General features: G+C 36.5%; 1 protein-coding gene and 2 long non-coding RNA genes across 4 annotated transcripts; 2 read left to right on the top strand and 1 right to left on the bottom strand.

Annotated features, from left to right (window-relative positions):
• The first annotated feature begins 13 nt into the window (after positions 1-13).
• Positions 14-2,885, top strand: LOC136257027 (uncharacterized). Its single transcript, XR_010701779.1, has 3 exons — positions 14-892; positions 2,147-2,212; positions 2,751-2,885. It is a non-coding gene; the product is annotated as an uncharacterized lncRNA (long non-coding RNA).
• An 890-nt stretch (positions 2,886-3,775) lies between these two features.
• LOC136257026 (uncharacterized) lies at positions 3,776-6,829 on the bottom strand. Of its 2 annotated transcripts, XR_010701778.1 has the most exons (3): positions 6,746-6,829; positions 6,059-6,107; positions 3,776-3,996 (listed from the first exon to the last, which is right to left on the bottom strand). It is a non-coding gene; the product is annotated as an uncharacterized lncRNA (long non-coding RNA). The 2 variants fall into 2 exon arrangements; XR_010701777.1 differs by lacking the exon at positions 6,746-6,829 and having other exon boundaries at positions 6,059-6,739.
• A 558-nt stretch (positions 6,830-7,387) lies between these two features.
• LOC136257025 (netrin receptor unc-40-like) lies at positions 7,388-20,197 on the top strand. Its single transcript, XM_066050122.1, has 13 exons — positions 7,388-7,497; positions 9,520-9,834; positions 9,939-10,307; positions 10,425-10,715; positions 10,770-10,918; positions 11,472-11,604; positions 11,945-12,102; positions 12,161-12,284; positions 13,453-13,644; positions 15,057-15,149; positions 16,826-17,134; positions 18,264-18,441; positions 20,116-20,197. Exons 1-13 carry the CDS (start codon positions 7,449-7,451, stop codon positions 20,165-20,167), a joined length of 2,412 nt encoding a protein of 803 aa, XP_065906194.1. The 5' UTR covers positions 7,388-7,448; the 3' UTR covers positions 20,168-20,197.
• The last annotated feature ends 305 nt before the right edge of the window (positions 20,198-20,502 follow it).

The following is a 20,502-nucleotide window of genomic DNA, read 5'->3' as shown; positions in this document are numbered from 1 at the left end:
CGCACAAGCCGTTTTGTGGTCAACAAGTTTTCTGCGTACAATTTAGCCTAGATTACTCGCGTGATAGAACATTTTTGAATCTAAAAAGAGTGACCCGCTTCTCCTCGGCAGGAGTCACAACTCACAAGTAACAAAGGAGACCAGATGACGCTATGAACCTACTGCCTACGAGGTGATAAAGTGTTAGCTAAATAAATGTACCATTATCGAGTCGATCACACTGGACCTTTGTACGTACGGCAGTGCAGTCTGTTTTTACTTTGTCAGTCAGTCAGGTGGATCAGTCAAGCTTACAAGTTCTACTAGCAAGACAGGTGGGATTTCGTGCAATACATGGCATTTGAATGTCGCCGAGTGAAGTGAGTGAATACGTCATCCTGTCAGCAGCGTGCTAGGACTGCAGCACAGGCTGTGGCTAACGTTTGTATTTGCACTAAAGTATTAGCTCTACCGGACTGTGGATGAATTTGTTGGAGTACAGTTGTGGCACGTGCGATGATGCTCGACGAATGTAGCTACCTCGATTGGAAGCAGTCAGTACTGAAATAGTTACGTAGCTAGTTATTTAAGCTGTAATAATACAACACCGTATGTTGGCTAGCCCACCATTGGGTTATTAGCCTTTTTTTGCAATCATGAATGATTTTGAATGTTTCGTGGGGGCATGCCTGCCCCTCCATCACCTTCTGGCTAGCTACGCCCCTGAATAGCAGTGTTGCACACAGAGTGTTTGGAAATTATGCCTGGTATTCATTTGATACCTGGCATTTGTTTAGTTGAACAATTACTTGTATCCTCCCTATTGTGTTGTGCCTTATACTGATTGTTTGTTTTATTTTGCAGAGTATTAAAACAAGATGTCAGAGAATTCACCAGTTTGAACAATCCTGATGTAAGTGTATTATTTGTTTAATATAGACCATGTCCAGTCTTTGGACATGGTTTTATAAAAAAAATTGAAAGTGTTGATCGTACATGATATGACCATCCTGAAGTATCACAAGAACACTATAGTAATAGTCTTAAGGTTCCCTTAATTATGAGTATTTAATATTTTTCCAGCATGTAATGCTGTAGATTTTGCTTACAAATTAATGGTGACCACATCCTCAGTAGCAGGTGGCTAGTTTCCAACCCCTAGTATGTGGGGGCTTAAATTAAGCTCCTTACTAAAGTCACCTCCATATAAATTGCAATCACTGGGTATTTGTTGTGTGTGTAATCTTATTTAATTTTTGGCGATGTAAAACTACTACTACCTAGGAACATGCGTTTACTGCTTAATTTGGTGCAGTCATAAATGGAACTACCTGTTATAACTTTGGTTGTGAATTGTGACATTTGTACATTGGTGTGCTTTACTGTACATTGACATGGGTGTAAATGAGTGATACTGGCATGATTTATCTGTTCACAACCTATAACAAAGTCCAATTCATAATTTGTAGCGAGAGTATATAATAGAAACCAAGAGTACTGAATGGGTGTATTACCCATGATAAATGATTGCCTAAAGTAACATGGATATTTCAGTAATTGTTCGTTTATAGTGCCATTAAGGGTTGCCGTGTTTAGCCCAATTCGGCCAGTGGAAACATGATAGCAGTAAAGGGAAAATGGCTAATGTTAAAGTTCTGGAAACGCTAAGTGGATCCCTGAAGGCGTGGCAACACTCTCATTTGTTCAACTATTGTTTTAGCGAACTGGGGGTCCTTAGTGCACTTTCCTTGTACAATAACTGTTGAATACTTGGTTGAATAACACAGAAAACTGGCGAACAAAGGCCCGTTGCCACGTACACATTTCAAATTACCATTTCACATAAATGAACAATTACTGAAATATCCATGTTATTATATGCGATCATTAATCACAGGCTAATGTACCGTTCAACACTCTTGGTTTCTATTATATACTGTACTCTTTTTGTAGCTAGCATATGATATTTTAAACATCCATTACTCATTTCAAGGAGTGTTTCGGGTTACCTTAGACAGGGACTATGGTGTTTATCATTAGTTTCCAACAATTCAACATGTTGACTGGAGGGTCTGGTTCACAAAATCACCTACATATTGTGTGATTTTTAGTTTAGAGAAGCAACTGCTTTCACAAGTAGTGAATGTTCTTCTTCATTTTACTGTAGGTACTAGTGGCACAGAGATGCTTGTATTGTTGGGATGACATGTAAAGTCCTCAAGATACCACTGAGGTAAGTCTATTGTCACAAAGTTTTAGTGATGTACGTATATACCATATAGACAATTAAATCATCAATCAAACATCATCACTTGTTCAGTTCATTCAGTACTGGCTAGTAAGGATGATGTATGTAGATTGACTAAAATTCTCACTCGAAATTTACTTGGCTGCACTGGGTAGGCAGAATAAAGCCCAAATATGCTTTCAGAGTGATCTGAAATGCTTCTGAGAAGTTATTAAATCTTAAATTTGCATTGACTAAAAGATGGCTTCAGCCAAACACAACTTAAGGCTCAGTTTCTTCACTGTTAGACATTATTTAGGCCTAAAATAGGCTTATGCCAACCATCACAGCTGCAAGATTATGTGCATTGTCGAATTACCTTTTATCTAATTCCTTACTCCACTGATCTAGAAGTGTCAATTTGTGGGTTTGTGATGGCTTCCCTTGCTGATTTGATTGTCTTCTGTGATCCCTACCAAAACTTTAGCTTCTGTCCCTACTCAACTGTAAAAATTTCTTAACTCCTCTTTTACATTCCGTACAGGTATCTACTGTTCGAAGGAGCTACTGCATGCTGTCTACACTGAAGGTTATGGGAAGACACAACACACAATTAGTTTATAGTATACATTCTAATTGCCTACTGTTTGTCACTTTAGAAAATGAGTTGTGGATGTTATTACTTGTTTACACCCGTTGCATGTTGTAAAGTAGGTCCGCTATGCTGTAATGATTCTTAACTTGCTGAATTTCAATATGCAAATTTATCACCTCAAAAATTTCCTGTTGCACTCTCACTATGACAACTTAAAATCATTGGATCAGAGTTTTACCTTCAACTTTTCCTTTAAATATTAAGATTTTATCCATTGATATGCTACATCCAAATCATGAACAAAGTCAGCATAGCTCGACAATATAAGTGCATAACTGTTGGAAAAAAAATTAATTCTAAGACTTAATTTGGTCTGTCAGGCTATACTGTAGTATGAAGCAGCCAGACAAGATAAAGACTGGTGGATGCTCATCCTGGACTGTGGACTGGCAGACCTTGGTCTGTGAGGGGAGAATTGGTAGGTGGAGTGAGCTTAACACAAGATGAGCATGGAAAGGCACTAGTAGATTTTCTGTGAAAAAGAAGACATGAGAGGTATAGAAAAGGCAAGACTTGCAAAACAATTATTTAAGTGGTGAGATACATAATTTCATCAAATGTACTATCCGCACATTCACCAGATGTGTGACCTTAACACTTGGGGCATAAAAATTCTAACTATGTACACAACATAATTCATACACAACTGTATTTATTCCGTCTATGTTACGGTCTTGGAACTACACACTAGTCAAAAAATTTACCTAGGCTCAAACAAAAACAGGCCACAGGCCCCAATACTGAATAGCATTGCAGTCAGTTATAGATTTGTGATTCATATTGTATCAGTATAGAGAGACATTAGCAATTACAATACCGACACGAGGGTTAATATTCTTGCTGTGGTAAATATTATACTGATGTTATTGTTCAACATCGGAGTGCGTGTTGCAAACTAAAATCCCACGTCTATATATTATAGATTATTCCACAAATACTTATGTAAAGTAAAGAACAACACTGGTACTGTAGATAGCTAGCTACAATCAAATTGTCAGTTACACAAATTCACAACTTTACAGATTGATTGCTGCCTTAAGGTTGACCCTATCTGGACATCATCACCAAAGGTTCTTCACTATAAAATGGGCAGTGCTGAATGAGCACACCTGCAATCACATAGACTTCTCACCTCCTGGAATATAAATAACAATAGTGATACTAGTGTACATAATACAAGCAGTACTGAGGAGTCCTCAGAAAAGTTGGGTGGGGACCAACTATAACTCACAATATTTATTGGTACCTCCAAGTCACATGCCAGCGTCCAGACTTGCATGGCCAGACCACTTACTCTCCATCACAATGCTTCATATGATGCCTAGCATTTAGTGCCGGCCTACTCTGAAAGACTGGTTAGCACAGGCCTGATGGATGCTGATTTTCACACTTCCAGCGAATCCAGCCACATAGTGACCTTTATAAAAACTAAACATTTTGCCTTCATGTAGAAGCACACAAGCCTAACTGCTTGTATAGCCAGTAGTGATCGCTTCTTGTAAAAATAGTTTGTCTCCAGTTAGGTAATATAATAGTGCATTCATGGGGTAACCAATGAGCAGCCAGTCCAGACTGTTCAAGATGCTTTAATCATAGATATTATATGAGGTAATGATGATATAAAAGTGGTCTGACCATGCGAGATGAAATGTCGTGACTTGAACGTGTAAACACAGGGAAGTGTATAAAATTCCAAGAAAAGTTGGATCCCGCAGGTCCTTGGTCCCAGGGTTCAGCACATAATATATACCTTGGGTAGGGATAGTGCTGGTTTGTAATTATTATCACCCATTTCTGCTTATGTCTGAAAGTAGCTACGTATAAAACAAAATAATAACAATATTTACAACCAAAGTTATATAAACAAATATCTCCATGTACTATTATAACCACAAATTAATAAATATAATGTTCCCTGCTACTGTAAAGGTAGTTTTGAGAGGTGCCATTCAAATGACAGTTTGGGCCTTGGCATCCTTCTGGCTCAGCAGGAAAGAATGATGTAAATATCGTTGTGTTAGTCTGTGTGTATGGGGTGAGGAGGAAGGATGTACGATTTTCTTTACAAATTTTAATGCATTACATTTTCTAAAGAGCCAATACAGCCCCCTCCAGTCTTGTTGTTTTCGTCCTTTATTTTAAAGCCTAGTTGGTGCCCAACCCACTTTAATTATCATTATACAGAGGTCGGTAACACTTTATAAAAGCCCTACTCAAAACTATTTTGTTAATTGCATAGTGTATCTGGAATTTTACCACATAAGCACCTCAATAGTTACAATACAACACTAGCAAGCAGGGGTTGTTGTATTCAGATTGCACTTTGTGTCAGCATTTCTTTTGTTAAAACACTTATAATTAGTTTTCCAAAATGAAATCTATAAAATAGTGTTTCGCTCGTAACATTGTAACACTAACTAGGCATATACTTTAAACAAGTGATCACACTTCACATCATCCACTCATTTTAGTTTGTCCCAGAAAACAACTATTTGTATTTTTAATAATCCTAAATTGTTTCCTTCCTCCTCTGATCATACTACTGACAAATTTTGTAAAAAAAAGCACTGGATAGACAGTTACTGGCACTGAGGTTACTTTATCTACAACTACAAACCTATATAGGTAATGCAAATAACCATCACTTAAATCAAGCTCCCTACTAAGGACGCTCAATTCAGTTCCATGTAACTTAGAGTAGATGGGTATTCCTTGTATGTGTAATCTAGAACATGGTCCTCTTAATATGCACTACACATACTCCATTATTTTGAGAGCAAGAAATTCTTTATCATTCTATGCTGGGAAGATTTTTAATGCTTATGTTTAACTGTTAACCATTACAAAGTGACCAGAATATGCAGGTGTCCTTATTTTTAAGTACCCTGATTAACAAATTCCACGGTACTTGTATACCATATTTCGTATAAAAGGCATATGCAAATAAACGCCTGTCTTGATTATAAGCCAGGGAGTTTCCAGCACACTTTGAAAATAAATACTGGGGCCTGCCTGATACATTTACAGGCTGTGTCAATACTGCTAGGAAGGAAACACAAGACCGGGCTTTTATATAAAGAAATACTGTACAGTAGTAATGGCATTTAGAATAGTTGGATCGATCAACACCTACAGCTTTTTTTACATAACCATGTTCATGACTGCATATAGTTTATAGTAAAATCACAAACACTTACATCAGGATTGTCCAAGCTGGTGAATTCTGTGACATCTTGTTGTAATACTCTGCAAAATAAAACAATCGGTATAAGATTGACATGTACAACACAATAGGGAGGATACAAGCAATTGTTCTACTAAACAAACGTCAAGTATCAAATGAATACCAGTCATAATTTCTGAACATTCTGTGCAACAGTGCTATTAAATGACGAAGTGAAGAATGCTGTATAGAGTTCGTGGAAAACATCAAGAAGAGTACAACACAAGCCGTGAAGTTGGGATATACTGATCATGTTTCTACTGATTTTTCAGGTTAATTGCAAAAATGTATAAGAACAATACATGATCAAACACGTGACCTGTGATACGAATATCTTGAACTATATAGCAAGGATTGTAGTTAACAGTTTGCCAGCAAAACATGATGTATAAGTATTCTGATTGTCAAATTTTCATCAGAAATTCTTCAAGTGAAATGTGCATGTGATTTTGTTTTTACATTTTGCAAGCAACCGGTAAATGCCCATGACAGGCATTGGTTGGTAAGCTTGGTTGATTTGTAACCACCTGATGACAATGCCATGCATTATTAGCTCAAGGCTCAATCACTACTTAGAATCCATGTAATGAAAGTACTACTTGGCATACACAACTACCAGTACACTATACTGACTACTTATTACTCTAGGTATTTAACTCACTCCTCAGTTAGTTAGCATAGCCACACAACTTGAGTTTTATAATACCTTCCATGAAGCAGAAGCCAAGATATAGGGTAGCTTGAGCATAGGCGGCGGAAAGGGGGGAGCTAGGGGGCTAAAGCCCCCCCCCCCCCCTCAGAATGATATCACACCGAAATTATCTTTCTTGGAGTGGGGCTGAAAACCGTGATAAAGATCGAGATACTCTAATAGAGCAGTCACTCTAATAAGGTAGTCAGTATGCAGCGAGCTATGAAAGGATTTTTATGTAGTTTATCAGCTAGAAATGGTAGCTGGTGAGGTGAAAAGCTCTTGTCAGTTGGTTGCGACCTTTTTTTTTTTTTTTTTTTTTGGTCTCACCTTACCAAACTATAGAAATAAGTCTGGGTCAGCCCAGCCCCCCCTCATATCAACTACTTCCTCCGCCGCTGAGCTTGAGGTTACCTGTTGTACATATCCACTCCACTGTAAAAAAAATCTTTAAATAAAGGTCACTCAATCGTCATTGTTATGCAGAAAACTTGTTGACCACAAAACTGCATGTGTGGTGATCACGTAACAACCCAGTTTCCTGTATTACGTAATTTTGTGGTTGAGCAAGTCTATACATAACGAGATTGTATATCAATATTCAATGTGTCTCTCGATTTAAACAATTGTGGGTTTTGGTTCATAATTTTTGAGCATTGCGCGAGGGGATACTATGACGGTTACATTAACATTATTGGAACTTGTACTCTTTTTTGGAGTTTGTAAGTCTATTGAATGTATAGCTATTTTGTGTGGTGACAGGAGCATGCAACACTGTGTGGGCGTGGCTGTATATGCTTTCATTAATAATTAGCGTTGCTTAACCACTAACGCGAATGCGGATTTATACTTCTGCTCTGGTGACTGTAGTATATAAAATGCTGATATACTTCTATGCAAACTGCTAAAATGAGGACACATTTCTTTCCAATAGTATAGCTATACCCCTTAATGTGAACCGTTTCTGTATATTATGACCTGTAAAACCAATGCTATAAGTAGGAGCTTTAATTGGCCCTGAGGTGCATATACAAATACATTTGATCCTTGCATTAAGTAGCTACTTGCCTGATGTCTGGTTGCTGAACAAGCGAATGTGAAACCTGTGTGCTAGTTAGCTACAAAGAGCTTGGATACAAGCACAAAGATCACTAAGTGAAAAATGATCATTTAAATACGTTTTCAAGCTGGCGCATGAGTAAAGCATTAAATGCAGAATCAGATACATTACAAACATCAACCTTAATAAATTGTTGTGAAAAAAGTGGCTACACATAATATGCAGTTACACTAAGTAACTGCATCATTCGTTTAAAATGTACTGTAAGGGCAAACTTGATAACTTGATTAATTGTTTCTCATCCCCAGCCGCATCCCTTTTAACCCCACCGTCTCTAACTTCGTTATTGCTGTTATCAATCATGTGCACACGTATTCTGATGCTAAGAAGGCTGGCTATTGTTTTTACAGCACAGCAAATGTCACTTGCATCTCAGAAATGGTGGTAAAATGTAAGTACTAGTTCTTAAAAAAAGGCTTTAGCTAACCTTTGTAGTAACAGACAGCTTGATTTGGAGTATAATGAATAATGAAAAATGACTCCCGCACGCATGAAAATTCGAATTTTTGTTGATGAGAAACAAGTAATCAAGTTTGCTTGGTCTAATGTACTGTACTGCACAACTACAATTTTTTGAAAGCTCCGAGGAATTTAAAAAAGTAACTGCATAGAACGATGAATATAATGTCATATAATACATATACAGGACATTGTACTTGATGCTAGAGTCCCAACAACCTGTGCTATGTAATGCATTGTATCCAGTAAAATCATAGGTGGATCTAGGAGACACTGCTGGGGGGCAAGGATAAAAGGAGAAGAATGGAAGTCTAGTACACAATGCAATTTATATCCATTTACATAACTTTGTCAGGCATAGCTGGATGAATGAAGGGAACACACTTTCAAAGACTCTAGTTGGATATCTTCTGAGAAAAAAAAATTAAATTAGGCCTCATAGGTTTGAATTTGGGAGCATTTTCATAGCTATATTTAGCTAACAAAATGCATGCTTTGCAAAGCATATAAAATTGGTTAGATAAACCTGTTTGATGGTAAGCCTGTTTGAAAGTATTGTAATATTAATTTTTACAAAAATAGTCTGTTAATGACATTAGAATTGTAACTGTTCTATTAAAGTAGTGATTGCTCTATTAGAATATCTCAATCTTTAGCATAAAAAATTCAAACTTATTTGTCTCATTTTCTTCACAGTGTACAGTTTATAATTGTGAAGTGCACTTATAACTGTTGTTTTCTATTTGTCTGTTGGCTTTCTGTGCTTCTGAATACAGTATGGATGCATGATTCCTGCTCTGGTTCCAATATAGTCAGTCCAAGGGGGGCAACAGAGGGGCCAAAGGGGAAAAAAACAACCCTTTGGCCCCCCTCAGATCCACCCTATGAGTAAAATAACATGAAGTTGTCAAACAATTATAACTGCAGAGTTTGGCTTTTTACCATCATGGTATTGAAATAATGCTAGTGTCTAGCTGGCCAGCTAGGCTAAATATCTACCACAAGCATGGACATACACCAGTTGTAAACAGGAATCTGGTAACAATCGTGTAGACTAAAATGAATGCATGGCTGGGATCTTGTAGTCTTGTGCACCTGATTCAGATGTACAAGACTTTGAAATTTATATTTATACATGCATAATTAATGAATTTTAAATTTTCAGGTCAAGCACAGCCTTCTGCTACAGTGGTTAGTAGTCCAGCAGAAAATGGGTCAAATGGTTTCCCCGTCTCTACTGCACTTACTCTAACATGTGTGATTACACCAACACCTGGCGATGGTGTTTCAGTATCTTATGAATGGGTTGAAACTTGTAACAGAGATGGTGGGAGTCCACCTTGTTTTGGGAGTGGTGGACTAACCACAGCTACTATTGGTACCAGTAGATTACAACCTTATGATAGTGGGACATATGAGTGTCGTCCTGTTGTTGATGGTTTGATGATTTTTAGTGGACCATTTGCTGTAAGAGTAACTGGTAAGTTTACCACAAAAACAGTATAATGTATTATACCTTACCATTATAACTAGCTAAATCTATTTCTAGGCATATAACTTTAACCGATATATGCTTTATAATAGGGGCTGTGCTTGAGACAGTAGACGGTATAAATGCCATGGATATTGGAAATTACACATTCTATTATCATGACAATGTGCCACCAGTTATCTATTGCAAATCTGGTCTATCTGGTAACACATTATCTCTTGGAGGATGGTTCTTCAATGATCAACCAATTGGCGACGATCCTGTGAATTGTCCAGCTAGTACAAGTTTTGCAGCTGAAACACCATCATCTTCTAATCCTGGTGTATTGCCATTAGTACAGTGTAGTGGTTTTGGTGGTTTTCAGTTACACCTTCAATCTGAAGGATTATATACTTGTAGAATAATGGATATTGACTTTCAGATACATGTGCTTCAAGTTGGATTTTATTTTCGCAGAGGAGGTAAGGTGTTTCTTGCTTAATTGTTAATTTAAGTATCTATCACATGTACAAAATATTAATCATAATAGCTGCTCCTAGTTTAGCCAATAACTGATCTCTTTCTCTGTTTTATTATAGCACCAAGCCTATCAGGACCATTTATTCCAGATGCTAACTATACCATTGGAGTCACATTAAATGTTGGCTGTTTGGCTAATGGGCCTCCACCAGATCAGTTTTTCATGACCAGAAATGGTGTAGTAATTGATGATAGCTACAGTACTATAGAATACAGTGCTTCATCCGGTCAGTTTTTCATTCAGCATCCTATTCCATCACTGAGTCCTGATGACTATGGTGTTTACACATGTACATACATGATCCCTGTGTTTAGTGGAGGGAACAGATCTAATTCAATACCTCTTGGTGGTATGTGAACACATTAAATTTCTTTATAAGGTGAACTGTGTTCTGTACATGCAGGTCCAACGATTCCTCCACAGAACTTTACAGCTACATCTATTACAACTGAATCATTCACATTATCATGGACCCCCATGGCTGGCTTCCAACCAGGTGGTATTCAAATTGGATATGATATCATGTGCAACCCAGGAAACCGTCTCATCAGGGTAAATGTATAGCTGTAATTTAGTTCTTAGATGGGGGATGGGGAGAATGAAGATCTTTGAGGGGTTCATTCTTGCTCTGAGTGACTGTACTACTGCATGCTCTATCTGAAGTACTTGAGTTAAATTAAAGGTATGTCCTGCTGATTTAAACAATTGTAATTCCATAAAGTCTATCACCACTACTGTATAAAGTTAATTTCTGTTTCCAAAGTATGATCCCGGAAACAGCACACCATGGGTATAATATAACATGTTTAAACAGGCTGTAGGACCAGGTGTCCTACAGACCTTCCAGTTCAGCACTTGTGCTGTAAAGCCTCAATAAATAAATAAATAAAAAAGAAATAAATAAATAAATAAAAAAGGTATGCCTGAGTACATTACATAACAATTGAATGAATTGATTTGGGTATAAAGCAAAAAATCATGCTGTGTTGTGCTTAGCATTATTTATGGTCTAGAAACAAAAACACATACTTTATGTAGATACTTTCATATTTAACTGCAGTACATTTATGTACATATACAGCATGTCGGTATGTATATGCTATAGTTTATTGGTAGTGTTAGCAGTGTTGTAGTGACAAGTCTCCTAAGCTACACAATGTATTCTTGTACCATCTTTGGTTACTCTCAAATTGTTGGTCCTGTGTCTGATCCACTGTCTATCACTACATTACAAGCAGGTATGAAAATATGCATTCATAATATGCACATTCGGTCACACTTATAATGCTAATATAATATAATATGTATATTAATATAATTATTTAAACCATGAGTGTGCCCACAGCTAGTGTCAGGTCAGGCCTGAAATTGTTTTAAAAATTCCTGTGTCTGCGTGTCTGTCAGCACATTCACGTGAGCATTACTTTTTGAAGTAGCACATCAACTTGTAATTGCTAACAAGATATCTAACAAGCAGAACCACATAACAAAGTTAATTGTATAATATACTTATGAACACATAACTGCAAGTGTCATGCAAGAACACTGCTATATGTAGTGTATTCATCCTTTTTGCAGCTCCATCAGAACCTCAGTCATTTGGGGTCACAGTTGTTAACTCAAGTGCTGTTTTTGTGTCATGGGAAGAACCTGCCATGATCAATGGAATATTATCACGCTATACCCTGTACTACTCTATTGGTGGTGTTGGGGACTCTATGCCTGTGGAAAATATGGTAAACATTATGATAATTTTTTATTCGTTGTTGTAACTGTATTTTATTACTCTTGCAGACCCACACACACATCATTGCTAACCTTCAGCCATATCAAGAAATTACAGTGAACATTTCAGCTACAACTGGAGGTGGAGAGGGTCCATTTACTTTATCAATGACAGTCAGAACCTTAGCAGCCTGTGAGTTGACATAAAATGAAATCATGCACATGTCATTGTGTAGCTGCAACACATAATACAGGTAATACCATGGATGGAATGTGGCAATGTATTGAATGTTAGCAATGTGTAAGAGCTAGATCATTGTCTCTCATCACATTTTGCTATATACTAAACTCCAGTTAACAAAACATTGTCAATATCTAGGGTTATCTTTTCTGCAGTGGTCACACTGTTTGTCAGACTAAGGCTTACATTCAAATTATTTGCTGCAATTTAAGTAAACAAGTAGGAGGAAAAATTATGAAATTTCTTAAGTTTGATTAGGGATCATAACCATAAAAATTAGTGAAACAAGGGAGGTCATCTATACATACAGATATACTAGTGGACATTTAATTCTTACTTCAGTCATGAATATAGGGATTACATTTCCACTAGTATATCTGCAGGTGTAGGCAACCTCTCTTGCTTCACTACGTTTTATTGCTATAATCCCTAATCGAACGTAATTTTTCCTTCTACTGATTTGATATACTACCTCCATTTCTCAGTAATTAATGCACTCCAAGCATTCCCAGAAATCATCACATTACTTTGATTACACTTTGCTACTTCCTCTGCTATAATATAGTGGAATCAATTGTGTCTTGTGACAAAAATGTGAAATTAGGCCATGGACTTGGAATTTGAATGACAATTCAAGTTAGTTTATATTGCTATTTGATTGATAATAGATGCCTGGTGTGATGTCATATATAGCACATAGTATGATGCTTAAAAATTTAGCTATTAGTGTTATAAACATATTCACAGCTTCAGTTGATTGACTGATTGCTGTCCACTGTGTTGTTGCCATTGCAAATTCTGAGCATTTAGAGACATAATAATATAGTTCTGCTTTGGTTGCCTCATGCAGTGGTATATATATCACAGAAGCTACCACCACTAGAATCACTACTATTGTAGTTGCTCTATTAAAATTCTGATTGCTCCCTTTACATGATGCTGCTGTCTAATAGTTATGTATGCCCAAAGATCATCACATCACTTGAAGACTTACATAAAGCACATAGCAATAAAGTTTACAGAAGGTGGATGTATGATTCACATTAGTCCATCCATGCATGTAATGAAATCACTATTGATGTGAATGCTTATTGTACTCATTTTTGTTATACATATGTAGTACCCAGTCACGTGGCATCACTACAAGTCACCCAACAATCAGATACATTGTCCACTGTACAATGGATATCTCCACTCTATCCCAATGGAATGATTACTAACTACAGACTGATCATAACTCATCCTGATGATGTAATTCCTACTGATGTTACTGTGGATGATACTGTGAGGTCCTATCCCTTACCAAATTTGGGTAAGTGTAGGAATTGGGCTGAAGCCCCTTGGTCCTGCATAAGAATGCCAATTATTGTTCTTCTTAAAGTAGGGCTGAAAACTGCATAAAAGATTGATAGACTCTAATAGAACATTCAAATACCTTAATAAAGCAGTCAAACACTTCATGAAACTTTGTTCTCTACAAATGAAAAAAAAATGTTTTCCATCCACTTTATATAAATGCAGTGTAAGTTTTGAAATTCTAATAACTTTTTCAAATTAGCTATTTGTTGACTGCAAATAGCCTGTTTTATATACTTACTAGCTAAATGGGTTAGTGTTTAGTTAAAATGCTACAACTTGACCTATTAATTGATTCTGGTGAGCTTTGAGACACCATTAAAGCCAAAATGGCTATAGCTTGACCCTCTGCTGCAGAGATTCTATATTATGGTCAGCCCCCTCGATTCTGGTGAGCTTTGAGACACCGTTAAAGCCAAAATGGCTATAGCTTGACCCTCTGCTGCAGAGATTCTATATTATGGTCAGCCCCCTCACCTCAACTACTTACTCTGCTACTGATATTAACACAGCTAAGTGTGAGATGTTTATACTAGGGCCCAAACGAACTTAGGTGAATTCGAAGGTTCGTTCGAATGAACGAACATTCGAATGCAGGTTGAACAGTTCGAACTATAGCTACTAATTAGATAGCGATACAGTGTTCCATAATGATGTGGGGGAAGCTAGACATATGGTATTTGGCTGAGTTATGTGTTGATGGTTTAGTGGTGGTCACAAGGCCATGCCTCTATGAGGTTTTAAGGTTTCTATGTGGTGGCAGTCACTTGTCTCAACTCTATAGCAGTAGTAAAATGTATTTAAAACCTAGTAACCACAGGTATTTTTACTTGTGGTATTCAAGTTTTCTCAGTAAAACTGTTGAGTCAGTACAACTGCATGCGTGTGTTGCAAACTTTTGAGACATGCATTTAACATTTAATATGCTGTGATTTGTAAACAGGAACCAGCTCCATTTAAAAGTTCGAAAGATTCATGAACTTTAGTTGATGAATGTTCGAACCCTGACAATCCAAGTTCGTTTGGGCCCTAGTTTATACACCTACAATGATTTCTATCAACATACTGTAAATAATACTGTATTTTGCTGGGTTGGTTGAATGTACAAAACATGCATATACTTTCCAAAACAGCAACAAGAGTATCGTATGTCATAATAAATGAGGTTATACTATATACATATAGTGAAGAACAATGCATTAATTTTATACAAACTATGTTGTTAATTGTTAACTTGTTGCTTCCATAGAAACTTGCAGTTTTAAAATGCATGTAATTATGCAAAGTTCCGAAATGCACCACAAAGTGTACAATGTACTATAGCTCACAAGAAATTCATTCTTTTAATTGACTTTTCTAATTATGCAGAATCTGGAATACTTTATGAAGTGTTAGTGATGGCAATAAACAGTGCAGGTGCTGGTCCTTCAGTGAGAGAAGTGTTCTATGGAAGTCATCTAAGTATGTTGCACTTTAGCATATGTGTAAATATGCTCTATAACATACTGTGTGTACTTAATACATCCTGTAATGCCAACAGTATTGAGATGCAATGCTCTTTAGACTAGCTCTAACTTATCATTCGGTATGGTAGTACTGTATGTATAGTAGGAATCATGGAGATTAGGGTTTTATTGCCCAAGATTATCACCCAAAACCCAGCCTCACAATTCCTTCATAACAGTTTTGCAGTATCAGGTAGGTATATCCTAGTCTCATGTGGCCAGACCCTTTCCGCGCAGCCGCTTATTGATTGGAGATTATAAGCAGCACACTACAAGGGTCTGGAATAGTTCGTGATTTTTAAACGCTTATAATCTCCAATCGATAAGTAGCTGCATGGAAAGGGTCTGGCCACGCGAGACTAGGTATATCTAAGCCCATAAATTTCTTCAGAATGACCCCAAACACTTCATTTCTAAAACATTAAAATGAATTTTCTGCTAAATGACAGACTGCCTCCAGCCAAGCATAACTCAACTATGGATAAGATTTCTTCACCGTTCAACATCACTTAATTACCTTTTCAACCACAACAGCTACAATACATGCATCATGGACCTACCTTTGTCCTCCTTGTGTCCCATTCCTTTCGTGTTGATTGGCAGTAACTTGCAGCATGACTTCAGTACTTTATTTTCAGTAGCATAACTAGATTGATTGCAGAGGTACTTCTTGTATTCTTCATTTATTGCTGGTGGAACATATAGCTGAAATAGAAACAAAATGGAATAGTGACTTTGCATTTCATTTAGGGTGTATGTTCATGCAGTTGCACGATTAATGCATCTGGAATTATGTTACTGCAAATAGAATAAACAAACAAGTGTAAGGAAAAATTAGATGAGAGTAGGGATCACAGACAAAAGAAGCAGCAATGAAACAACTCAAACAAGATATACCTGGAGCTATGCTAGTTAATATTTAATCCCTACTTCAGTCATAGCTAAGCTGAAGTAGGAGTTAAATCTCAGCTATTATCAGCTATTATTGCTGCAGATGTAGATGACCACTCTTGTTTCATTGATATTTTCTGTGACTACTTAAATGTAAAATTTCTAATTTTCCCTTACACTTGTTAAAAAGTATTGTATGTGCAATGTTTATTTTAATCTCTCTGTTGATGTTTACAGCATTACAGCATACATATCTACATTAAATTTAACCATATAATTATTGTGGAGTGTATGTTTAATATGCCTTTCCAATTGCATGTACATGGCAACCTACAACGTGACTTATGAATAAAGTACTATCTTGAAGTTTGGTCACATCGTATATACCCCAAACACTATTGCTAGGTGCAGTATCAGGTCACGAGGTCACATACGAGGTCACCTAGGTGTATTTTTAAGGTATCAGGTCACCTTAAAAATACACCTAACACTATTGCTAGGTGTATTTTTAAGGTGATAGGTCAAAACAAGAGGAGCTATGAGTAGCCTGGAAAACTTGGAAGTTTGACTATATAGAACTACATGGTCACGTATTTCATTGTGACAATTAATACAGTAACTGTATGGTACACTGTTTATCTGGTAGCTATGGTGTGGGCTAATGCACACACTACACGCACAAAATGTAATGGAGAAAAGCTGCCATGCTGTTTGCATATGCTGATCATTATTCTTCTATAGCTCCAACAATTGCACCTCATAATGTTACAATTATAAGATTTGCTGATGGGATTTTTGTTACATGGAATAAACTGTCTGCCAGTGAAAGTCGAGGAAACCCAACATACGTTGTACAGTACCAATCAACCATGCCAGGGAGTTCCTCACAAAATGTTACCACTTTAGAGAAATTTGCTGTGATCAAGAATCTTGCAAGTGACAAAAATTACACAGTATCAGTTGCAGCAGCTGTCATAATAAATGGCAAACTAATGTTTGGGCCAAGTAGCGCTAGTGTGATGGCTCCAAGTGTTATGGGTCCCAGTCCTGGTAAGTAATGTACAGTTGCTGTTGTAGTAGCTTAAAAAACACTATGTACTGGCAAAACTTACAGTATGAATTTATAGTGGGTGTATTATCTGAATAACACACAATATTATCTACATGTATTATGTATTGTATGGATGGGATACACACTGTCTGGATAAACATTTGGATGGAAAACTGTAAAACAATGCACATTAATTGACCAAATATACACTCTAGTTGAGGTATGGCAAAAGCACTTGTTAAATATTTTGTACTTTCTCACTAAATGCAATGGCGGATCCAGGATGGGGAATTTGGGGCAAATGCCCCTTCAAGAAATTGCATACAAGATCGAGATACTCTAATAGAGCAGTCAATTACTCTAATAAAGCAGTCACAATGTTCATGAGGCAGTGCAGCTTATTTATGAAGCTATAAATAGGATTATATTTTACATATTAACATACGTGATATAATATATTTGGTAAAGGATAACTAGCTATTATTGTTGTGACCTTTTTTTTTTTTTTTTTTTGCTCTTCAACTTTTTTTTCAGCAAGGTGCCCCTCCTCTTTCCAGACTCTGGATCCGCCCCTGAAATGTTATATCGAGATCTACTGTGCAATTTACTTTTCATTGTAAAATAATCTTGTATGCAAAAATTATACCTAACTAAAAGCTATGGCTAAATTTTTGTGTGGCTTACTCCCTTTAAATTCTGTAGCTTTCACTGAGATGCATCAAGTGTTAAAGAAAGTTGCTGACAATCTATTTAACCATTTTATTTACTAGTAATACCAGTCCTGCAAATGGTTGAGATTACTCTAATAGAGCAGTCATGCAAATTTAAATGCATTCGGCATAAATCATTTTACATGAAACTTTTTGCACAAAAGTAATGTAAATTACTGTATTAAGCATCTCTAAAAAACTGATTCTTAGACATTGTTACTTTACTTTCAAAGTGTTGTCTTCTCTTGGAAAGGCCAAGTCAAAGTTCACTGACTTAGTTGCTTTAATGGAGTGTTAATTCTATGCATGGGTATTTTTAAAAGAGTATTATCCCAGAGACTCTCCTAAAACTACTTTGTCAAATATTGATAATGTGTATGTATGAATTAGAAGTTTAACATATAACCATTTTTATTAGCAACATGTGTTGGAGAAAGTGAAGAACATGGAGAAGGAAGTGACTGTACTGCTATATTGGTGCTATTAGTATTGTTCATAGTTCTGTTCCTGACTATATGTTTGATAGCCTTTATTCTTGTCTTTTACCAGTGGAAGCAGTTGAAAAGTAGAAGAGTAGATCATGAGTCTCAATCCAAGTACGTGAGTATTTTGATAGTCCAGTATCACAAATTTCAGTTTTAAGTAATTATAACGTAGAGAGAGTGTCATTAATCTTGCAATGTGGAGGTTGCACAATATTAAACTTTTCCATAAAAATGTATTACATGTACAGATTCTAACCGTAATTACAATCATATGCATAAAGAAAGATCAGATATGCTTGTATTGGTGATCCAATAATTTTATAAAGAGCTCATTTATTAATACAATAATGGGAAAACCAGTCTGATCATCCATTTATAAGTATCAAGAAATGCTGAATTTAAGCATTTATTACATTGTAGCTCACCAATAATTGAAGCTACATTGTGCTTGTACCAAATTCCTACACGTTTTACACAGATTCCTTACTTGATAGAGCATCCACTGTACAAGTAGACAACAGTTAAAGTTCCTGCCATTTAAATAGTTTTTAACTTGATGTTGACTGTATTAGGCAAGCGTTAAGAAATTGTCTTTAAAAATGAGAGGGACACTTTGGTCAAACTATGGACCATTCAGATATCAAAACTGGCTGAATTGAAAGGATATTTGCAGCACAGGTTTTAGTTCAACACCACACAGCTGTATATACAGCCATCCTCAGGCTGTCCAGAGCTCCATCAGGGCCCCAGACCACTCACCACTGTGTTTGGGAAAAGCAGCCAGCAAAAGCAGACTGCTCAAGTTTAGCTGACTTTGATTGTGAAATTTGATAGTTTATGCAGCTTTGTGTTCTTGGTGAGAAATCAAACCTGCTGTCATAGGCAATAAGACCGGTTTTCCCAGACTCAGTCACATTAATATTGTGTTGAAAACCATTAAATTTTTACATTATTTGTTCCTTAAACTCATTGGATCCACTATTTTTGAGAGATGGACTTTATCAGCCTAAATTATGTCTACAATCCTCTTAAGGCCAAAAGAGATCAAAGACAGACTAGAAATGTGATGAACTCAAGTGTGTGCTAAAGGTCTAAAAAACTTCATGACAAACTTTGCAATTTTATTATAGCCAATTAATACCACTTTGAAATTTGTATATAAGTACCTGGTGACCATGTACTGTATATATCCCACTTACCCTTATATGTGGGATTTCAGTTTGTTTTTCATTCATTATGGCTTTCAGATGCATGCATGTGTATGTAGAGGATTGAGGATTGGTCATTGCACTTTTCAATAAAACTTGAGTATAGAATTGTAATATTATAAAATCTGAATTCAGTAATGAATGCACAATTATGAATTTTGAGTGATATATGGAATGTGTGTATTATAGGGTCAATGATAGTTATATGTACAGAGTTTGCATGGTGCACACCATTATTTATGTATTATGTATAAGTAGCAGTACATTAAGGGGTCCAGGAAGTATATCCGTCCCTAATAGTGAAGTGTTTCAACTTTAAATTTGAAAGATGTTGTTGTTATATTTTGTAAGAAGGGATGAAAACTAAGTTCCACATTTTTCATGTCCATTGATTTTACACAATATTGGAGGGTTTCAGTGTTCATAATGGATTGGGCGGAACATCCATCTTAAGCCTCCAATTAGCCGTTGATCTCTACTGATATCAACCTCATGCTGATCCCTACTGTTAGTACTGCCATGTTAAATGGGTTTGTTTTGCAAATGCTGCACTTGCATCCATATCTCACCCACACAGCAGTGATTCCTCAAATCAAGGAACACAAAAGTTGGAGATGGTAGATGTATAATATGACATGTTGGCCATTGATTTTGTTAATGGGATTTGATTTTGTTGTAATGTATGATGGTATATACAATACATATTATATATATATATATTGTGAACAAAACTGTAGCAATGTAGATGTATAGGAAATATCCACTACTAGTGGGTCACAGGCTTTTATGTGTGTGTTCTGTGGTATAGCCACTTATAGCTACAAAGCCCACAATGGTTTACATAACAGTTCATCCATTAGCCACAATACAATCACATGCGCAACCACTGATATACACACACTGAGGTCCCTAGTGAGATAGCAGTTACAATGTAGTGATACTCAGTCAGTATTAGATACTGTGG

Source organism: Dysidea avara, chromosome 5 (genome assembly GCF_963678975.1).
Source record: "Dysidea avara chromosome 5, odDysAvar1.4, whole genome shotgun sequence".
NCBI classification, from domain to species: domain Eukaryota; kingdom Metazoa; phylum Porifera; class Demospongiae; order Dictyoceratida; family Dysideidae; genus Dysidea; species Dysidea avara.
The sequence above is the reverse complement of the archived record's forward strand: the minus strand, read 5'-3'. Positions and strand labels throughout refer to the sequence as shown.

Excerpts from the sequence above, each read along its gene's own strand:
- LOC136257025 (XM_066050122.1), top strand. The coding sequence starts at position 7,449 with ATGACGGTTACATTAACATTATTGGAACTTGTACTCTTTTTTGGAGTT. Across the intron at positions 10,716-10,769 it reads TAATTCAATACCTCTTGGTG|GTCCAACGATTCCTCCACAG; the intron begins GTATGTGAACAC and ends CTGTACATGCAG. Across the intron at positions 12,285-13,452 it reads AGTCAGAACCTTAGCAGCCT|TACCCAGTCACGTGGCATCA; the intron begins GTGAGTTGACAT and ends ATACATATGTAG.